This window comes from Crocodylus porosus, unplaced genomic scaffold, assembly GCF_001723895.1.
Source record: "Crocodylus porosus isolate Cpor-Errol unplaced genomic scaffold, CroPor_comp1, whole genome shotgun sequence".
NCBI classification, from domain to species: domain Eukaryota; kingdom Metazoa; phylum Chordata; order Crocodylia; family Crocodylidae; genus Crocodylus; species Crocodylus porosus.
The window spans coordinates 202,641,394-202,650,191 of record NW_017728886.1 but is presented as its reverse complement, the minus strand read 5'-3'; the positions used below and the strand labels follow the sequence as shown (position 1 = coordinate 202,650,191).

General features: G+C 46.5%; 1 protein-coding gene across 2 annotated transcripts in view; it reads left to right on the top strand.

Moving 5' to 3' along the window:
- Positions 1-8,798, top strand: part of LOC109318761 (transmembrane protein 68-like) — a 30,139-nt gene that overhangs the window by 17,706 nt on the left and 3,635 nt on the right. For both annotated transcript variants that reach the window (XM_019548160.1, XM_019548152.1), the window contains one exon: positions 6,470-6,530. In XM_019548160.1, the coding sequence (XP_019403705.1) occupies positions 6,470-6,530 (61 nt within the window). The remainder of the gene's footprint in view (positions 1-6,469; positions 6,531-8,798) is intronic.

The following is an 8,798-nucleotide window of genomic DNA, read 5'->3' as shown; positions in this document are numbered from 1 at the left end:
CTGAGGGGGTGTCTGGGGGGCTTCGGGGGAGTGGGAGCGCAGCGGGCTTCACCTGCGCGTCTCTCACCGCTCCGGAGCCTGACTAAGGACCCACTGTTTAGGTCCCTTGCCTGTTGCTGCAGCAGAGCTAGTAGGTAACAGGAGGCTACCCAGGGCTTGTTAGAAATGCAAAATAAGCAAACAAAGTTAAACTCTTGATTCCTCCTGGCAGCTGCCTGACCCCGGGTACCCCAGGCTCCAGGCAGCCTGCTCCCTACAGGTACAGCCCCTGAGGCTGTTTTCATTGTTTTATTTCCTCCCCCCACTTCCTTCACTGGTCCATGTGGCTGGCTGTTCCTCATTCACCATACATGTGTTAGCTCCCTTTCTGGGAGGCTCACTGCATCCCAGGCCCTGGATTCTCAGCCTTCCCTGAGTCGTTGCAAGTCTGGGTGGGCGAGGGGAAGTGCTCTCAGGGTGTGGGGCTGTTCAGGCTGCCCCACAGCCATAGTAACAGTCTGGCCCTGTTACCTGGTCAGTAGTGTTATCAAATTTGCCATGCTGCTCTGCATGGTCCCTAGCTGGAAGCTATGTAGCTGCATCTGCCAAGCATCAAGGCCAGGCTAATTAACACTGTGGTGTCAAATAGTCTATCATGTTACATCCGTGGTCTCCAACCTTTTTATGGTGAGGATCACATTTGAAAGCAAAGGGCACCGAAAGATCTACCATGTCCCCCCCTACCCCCCAAGCCTGCCTCTGGGCCGGCGAGGGGCTGAGGCTTAGCTGGGGAAAAAATGAGAAATAACAGTTTGAGTTTATAAGGAGGCTGCTGCTGCAGGCTGCCTGTTGTGCCTAGAGCACAAGTGGTGGGGAGGGCATGGGCCCCTGAGGTCTCAACTGGGCTACACCCAGCAGCAGGAGCCCCCCCCCCCCCAACACGCTTCTAGGTGGCAGAATCCCAGACCTGCCTGGGCTGGAGCCTGATTTCTTTGGCTGCCGGGCAGGTGCAGCTCAGCCCAGCAGTGGCAGAGAATTGGGGTCAGACCCCCGTCTGGGACTCTGCCACTGGAGCACACTGGGGGGGCTCCTGCCTCTGGGGACGGCCCAGCAGGTGCCCTGGGGGCCTGTGGCCCACCCCACCTGTCCTCCGGGTGCAGCAGGCAGTCCAAAGCAACAGCCGCCTCACCCCAGAGCATAGGGAGCAAGGCATGGGCCTCCAGAGTACAGGTTGCGGGGGCCCAGGCCCCTGAGGGCTCTGCCACCCAGGTACATGTGCAGGGGGGAGAGGGGGCTGCTGCCACTAGGTACAGCCCGCCAGAGGCCTCAGTGGGGCCTGTGCCCCCTCCCACTTGTGCCTGGGCAGGCAGCTCCCAGCAGCAGCTGTTTTCTACTGGAGCAGAGGTGGTGGGGCACAGGCCCCAGGAGCCCCTGCTGGGCTGTGCCCAACGGCAGGAGCGCCCTCCCATGAGCTCCTGGGCAGCGGAGAGTCCCAATCCAGCTGCAGTAGGGCTTGAGACATAGCAGCAGCCTCCTCTGCTGCCTCTGCCCATGTAGAGATGGGGAGGGAGCCCCCCCCCACTTCCCCTGGAGGAGCGCCCCCCTGGGGTTCTACTCCTCCCACCACCTGGGAGGCCCTACTTACCTTCCCCCTGCTCCTGGCTGAGCCACAAGTCAGTCTCTCACTGTGGGGGCCTCGATCTGGCCCCTGCCTCTTCCCTTCCACACTGCTGGGGCTGGGGGCAGTGGATCTATGCATCCACGCATGCCCAGGTGTCCCTTCTGCCCAAGATTGACTTGAAGGCTCCGGGATCGACCAGTCAGTTCTGAGCTCCAGGTTGGTGAGCGCTGTGTTATATGGACACTGAAGCTAGGAAGCTGTTGTTGTGGAGCTATATGATACTGGAAGGTGCCACTGCATGACAAATTAAAGTTTTGTGGTCTTGGTATGGCCTGTTTTTAAAGGTTCAGTATGTAAAACATACTGCATAATCTGCATTGCTTTTAAGTACTTTGATAATTTTGTTGCTGCATATATTTTCACGCTGTTGGTCCACTGATCAGTGGTGTCCTGGAAAGAGCCAATTGGTCACATCAGCTACGAGCATCCTTCCTATGTTTCCTATGCTAAATAAAATTAAAAGATAGCTTTCTATACTTTCTTAGTATTACTCTTCCATATGAATAGTTCCTGCAGTTTCTAAAGCACTGCTGTGCTGTTGTGGCTAAGATAAGATGAGTACAGCTGCAAGAATGTGGACCACATTGCAAAGAGAACTAAGACTCAATTCTGTACCATGCAGTTCTATAGGCTACTTCTTTCTTTTGTAGTTTTATATACTTCTAATCTATAGATCATAATTATAATATATTAAGTTATTTCTCAAAGAAATAAGTAGTTGTTTTTTCTTTTTTTTCCTTACTGAAATTCCTAATTTATATTTTTCTGCAAGCTTGCTTTACAAAATTCACTAGTATCTTAATGCATTACTGGAATAACTTTCGTTTAAAACATTGCAAAACAGTATTCTTGCATTTACTTTTGTTTGTTCACTGACCTCCTGAATCACTTTGCCTACTGTGGTTTCCTGTAAATGACTTCTATAGATTCCATCTTGCAAGTTATATACTAAACTACTCTTACAAAATTTTTTTGCATACTTATATAATTGCATAAATGTAATACATAGTAAAGGGCTACAACATGGCCTGAAATTGCCTTTTTTTCTTTCAAAACTACTCAGCATATCTCAGAAAGCCACCCACACATTTTTCCAGATGGAATACTGAAGGTGGGAGGCTATTTTTCTTTTTTTTTTAAATTAAAATACAGCTTATATAGGAATCTTTCATTAGTTTGGACTTCTGCATTTGTGTAGTGTTGTTGCCTGAGGGTTAGCGTCTCATTGCATATGGCATAGAACAAATACTGAGTAATTGAAGAGTCCTCCCCTACTACATTCTGGTACAAGGCAAGACAGAATCATAGAAAAGTAGGCTTGTAGGAACTTCAGAAAGATCATCTAGTCCAATGCTCTGCTGAAGGCAGGATCATCTTCAACTAAAGTATTCTGTTCCAGGGTTTTTCCGATCTGCTCACAGCCTTTCTGGTAGGCCTGTGTGAAATGGCTAGCATTTGCTTTGGATTTGGCCGATTTCAGTGGACAGTGATTCAATTCAGTGATTCAAATCAGTGTCCCACATTGATTCAGCCAAATCTGATTCAGAGATCTGACCACTGCCAAATCTCTGAATCAGACAGACTCCATCCCCTGCCCGCTCTCCCAGCCCTGTCAATGGCTGCCCTGCCTGGCCCCAGCATCTCAGCTTTTTTTTTAAAAAAGCCCTGAACTCACCGGCTACTGCTGGGCAGGGCGGCAGTCCCTGCTGCTCCACACTGCCTTGCGCTCTGTGGAGGGGCTCTGCCTTGAGTTCCCAGAGGCCCCGACAGCAGCTGCAGCAGCCAGTGAATGCGAGGCTCCTTTAAAAAAAAAACAAGAAGCTCCAGGATCCTGGGGCTGGGGAGGGCAGCCATTGACATGGATGGGAGAGTGGGTGGGGGGGAGGCTGGGGGCACTTGGGGGCTGGAGGAGCAAGCAGAGGATGGGGTCTGGCGGGGATCCCCCCCATGGTCCTTTGCCCCCACTCCCTTCCCCCCCACTTACCAGCACAGAGTCAGGGTCTAGCTCCCTGCGGCGGCAAGTGGGGACTGCCTGAATCTCCAAAGCTCTCCGAATCTTTTCCAAACGTAGTCAGAGAGCTTTGAAACGATTCAGACCTTTTTACTGGTCTTCAGATTCTGAGATTCGGGCCGATCTTCTCCAAATTGAATCGGCACCCGAAGCTTTGCATAGCCCTACTTTTTGGGTAGCCTGTTTCAGTGTTTAACCCATCTCACAGAAAGTTCTTAATATCCAACCTACATTTCCTAGCTATATTGGTTTTCCCTCATAAATCCTGTTGTTGTTTTTTGTTGCTCTCCAATGGACTCTCTGTAATCTCCCTATATATTTCTTAAAGGTTGGTACGTAAAACTGAACCACAGCATTTTTCATATCAGGCCTTACAAGTGCCAAATAGAGCAGGACAGTCACTTAAAGGTGTGGGTAAAGGGGGAGTCTCTCGATCCACTATTTTCTTTTTAATGAAAATATTACATTTAAAAGAGCTGTCAACTCCATAGGCTGTTGATACCCTGCTTTTTCGTTCTGCATTCTAGAATTTTTGTGTAGTTTGTATTGCAAACAGACTCTGCTAAAAAAAAAACCAAAAACTTTCTTTAAGAAATGCAGGGTAAAGATATCATTTTGGAAGTTTAAATAGACTTTATTTTAAAAGTATACATTATGATTTCTTTTTATTGTTTTTTTCTGATATTTGAGACTAAATGCCCAGTTTCATACAAGTTTGTTTTGCAGTATTTGCAGTGATTTACCTGTGATATTTTGCAGTACTCTATGGCAGGATCCAGACATGCTGGCATGTGTAGTTTGTGGTGCTGCAAACCTCTTTGTCGTTCCACAGACTGCACGAGTTGCACATCAATACTGGGATTTTTTGGTAGTAAAAAACAAACTCAGAAAGAAAATGGTGCAAACCATACCAAGTGGTGAGTGCCAGGTCAAATGGAGAGATGGGGGAGCAGGCAGCTCAGGACTGCCTGCTCTCCTGTCTCCATGCACTGTGGAGCCCCTGTGCTGAGGCACCCTGCATTCCAGACAGCCTTGGGCTGGCTGCTCCCATCTCCATCTGCCTCGCCCCTGTCTCAAGGCATCCAGCACCCCAGCCAGGTGGGGAGCAGCTGGTTGAGGCTCTGCAGGACGTGCCAGGCAGGGGCAGTCGTGCAGGACGTGCCAGGCAGGGGCAGTCGTGCAGGACGTGCCAGGCAGGGGCAGTCGTGCAGGACGTGCCAAGGGAGGAGCAGCTAGCCTGCCTCCTCCCCTATCTCCATGTGCCACTCCCCAGCAGGCTGGGGCACAGGGTGCCTCAGTGCAGCACATGGCAAGCCCCTTATTGAGGCACCCTGTGCCCCTGCCATCCACTGTAGTACGTGGAGCAGCAGGACAATGCACACAGGCAAAAGCGTACACTGGGGCACAAAGTAACAGCACCAATTTGTGGCGCTACTTTGTGTGCTGCTGTAAAAGCAGGCCCCTGCTCACGTGGACCCACCCTATTTGTTTATCCAAGTTTGTCATTTGCTAATTTATCTATCATATAAAAAGAAAAGCATAAATGAAGATTGCAAGTCAGAGAGCAAGAATCCACTGGAACAAACGATACACAAACATTTATTTATTTATTTATTTATTTATTTATTTTCCCCTTCTCTAAATAAATGTTAGAGTTGTTCTGGTACTTATGGTGTGGTTCTGTGATGAGCATATTGTGTAATTTGGGGTTAACTAGCGCCCAGTAAATACAAACTTCTGTGAAATAAACACCCTCTTGTCACTTACTGTAGCATTGCCAATACTAAAAACCTGTGGTTACCAAAAAAAACCAACACAAAATCCTCCCACCTGGGAGCAGCCAGACAAGCCATGCGCAATGGTGGGAGCTACCTCCCACACACAATGAGCCATGCTTCTGTTCCATACCTGCCTTGGCTCCGGCTGGGCAGCAGCTGCCCCAGCCCCATACCTTCCCTCACTGCAGCGGCCTTGATCTAAGCCCCCACCCTTCCTTCTTCCCCTTTCACCACACCAGATTTACCAGTTGCACACAGCTCTCCACACTGCTGGGCTGTGTGGGTCACTGCCTACATGCTGCGCTGCGGCTGCACGCATGCACGGGTATTTATTGGACAAAATCAGCTTCATCGGTTCAATTTCTGATGCAGAAAATTTTCTTTATATCTTTGCATATCCGATCATGGACTGATGCATCAGTGCACCTCTAGTTTGAGACAACATTGGTGTCAAAGAGCAGAGATCTTTTGGAGGGGAGGAGGGGTTGAAACTGGACACAGTACACCAGATGTGGCCCCACCAGTGCCTATTAGAGGGAAAGAATCATTTCTCTTTATCTGCTGGCAGTGCTTCTACTAATGCAGCCCAGTATGCTGTTAGCCTTCTTCACAGCAAGGGCACACAGTTGGTTTCTCTGCACCTCTTAATAATAATGGGTGTAGCAACCATTAATCATATTTAGTATGAGTACTCATTAAAAACCTGGAGAACTACTTAACTAAATAGTTGCATGCATGCGTATGTACTTAATCAAAAGAGCTTAAATGCCTCTAAGATTTTAAAGTAACACAGAATTTTAAGAATACAGACAGACAAATATAGTTGTGTCTGCCAGTTTGGGCTTTTTGTGTCACAGCAGAACAACTTCTGAAACTTTGAGTTGGGCTCTGACTGTGAGCTACCTGCCTAAAGTATTTCATTCTGAAGTAAGCTTTACACAGTGTGTTTAAAAAATAAAAAGACTATAAAAAATAAGACTTCTCTATTTATTGAATTTTTATCTTTGTTTTCTCTCCTAGCCCATCATTCCTATGTTTACACAAAATGTTCGGGAAGGAATTAGGACATTAGGAAGAATAAGTAAGATATTTTACTATTTTCTAACTTTTTTGACTTTCTGTGCATGTGTTCAACTTTACCTCAGTGATAATACTTCCTTTTAAATCTGTGTTTAGATTTGTTTTATATTTTTTATTTCTGATCAGGTGCTATTTAGCGGTTCAACTTTGAGTTTAGAATGTGTTTTCAGATCTGACTGGCATTACTATATCAGATGATCTGTCGTCATTAATAGAATAATTTAGGATTTTAGATGGAATTGGGAGGGAGACTTACTACTAAGTGTGCATGTAGAATAATAAGGTTAGAGTAATACTTCTTGTTTTACATGTTTATAAAACCTATTATGGGTTCTTTTCTCCCTGTTGGGAGGTAGGCCAGACTTCTTGTTCATTGAGGGTTTTTTTTGTTTTTAATACTACCTACATTTTTAAAAGCCCTTGCACAGTTTGTTGAAATTTGCCAGAGACGCATGTGGAGCTGGACTGGGAAGTGCCTGGGGTAAGAGGAGACGCTTCTAATTAATGCAGGCAGGAGCCCTTCTTCTGCTGCAGTGGCTTCCCAGTCTGGCTCTGTATTTTGTCTCTTGGAAACATGGTTCACAGGGCAGTTTCACCTGGCCTGTGGCACCAGTGCCTTGGCACCTGTGAAAATATCTTCAGGGGTTCTAATTGAGTGTGCTCAAATGTTTTCTGCAGAAGGTTGCTCTTTATTTCTCCTCAGACCTCACAACCAGTTCCAAACCACACAGTACTGGAAGATTTCAGTCTGAGCCATCTGTTTTTTGAGGACTTTGATGTAACTCTAACTATGTCTTTGAGTAATCAGCATAGGTTGCATCAGCTACACTTTTCCTCCAGGTTTCCTACACCTGCCCTGTGCAGCACATTCTATCTCAACCATGGCGTGTTCTTTTGCTTCACAACCTTACATGGCAAAAAAACACTACCATTCTCTTGATGTTTTCTGTCTCTGTGGCTGGAAGTGATATGCAGTGCAGGGAAATTGCAAGCGTCAAATACAGATGTAGGAAGTGTTCACATATGCTTTAGATGCTACAAAAATAAACATATAGACTTTATGTGATACACAAGTGCTGTATTACCTCAGGAACTAATCCTCATTCTTCATAGATTAGAACAGTTTTGGTATAATATCTTTCATGTTTGCACCCCTCAGTAGAATGAATATAAATCCTAAGGAAATTTAGTTACCTCATTACTGGTGTATGTTCTTATCTTCTGACTCTACAAATTAGTCCCTTTAATTATCTTGGAACTATATTAGTCCTTATGCTGTGTACACCAGACTAACTTCTTGAACACAAAAAATGGTGACATAACTAAGTTCTGGTCCAGTGTCACAGGTCTAGTTCTAGTGGAACTTTGAGAGACTTTAGGTGCCACATTGATCTCTAACACTTACAAGTGCTGTTAAAACTCAAGCAGTTTGCAGTGCTGAGAGAGTACTTCACGTGTGCAGAAACTGGTTTTTTTTTTGTTTTTTTTCTCGTTTTAAAGCAAAGGGTATCTCCTTGACGCAACCTAACCTTAATAAGTTACTACGTCCCAAAGATTTACAGCTCTTGCAAGTGAACATATGACAGGTCCCTCCATTCTGGTGGCATTAGTAAGGCTTAGTTTGGTAGGATTTTTCTCTTCAAAGGCTGTTCCCAGTCTCTAGGCAAGTAACAGGATGAGGACCATGTCTTAACAGGAGAGAAGGAAAAAGACACTCTCTTGAGTATCTTGGGAGAAGGATTATTTTCTTGCTTGCCCTTTCCTTCTACATCCCCAGCAGGATTTTGAAGGGGCTGTCCACATACCTGAACTGCAACTGACCTGGGCTAAGTACAGACAGCCAAAAAGTCTGAGGCTGAATTGATTCAAGCTTCGCAGGTTAGTCTAAGCTGTGTAGATTGAATCAAGAAGCAACTGAATAGACATTTGCTTTTGATTTTGGAAGTGCAGCCATATGCCTGCAGTGGCCCAGGCCAGAAGCCAGAAACAAGCCTCCCTACTTGGCTGGAGCAGACCAAGGCTAGCCCATCCATCCTTTTAAAGGGGCTTTTTGGGGAGGTGCAAAGCATTCTAGGATGGTGAGGGACTGAGTTAATTTGAATCTGGAGGGGATCTGGGGCAGAAGTTCAGTAAACCCATTTAATCTAAATCAGTTAAGTCTGATATTACATCGGGGTGGGCAGTTATTTTGGGCGGAGGGCTGCCTACTGAGTTTTGGCAAGCCATTGAGGGCCGCTTGACAGGCAGCCAGGGGCAGATGAATATTCAT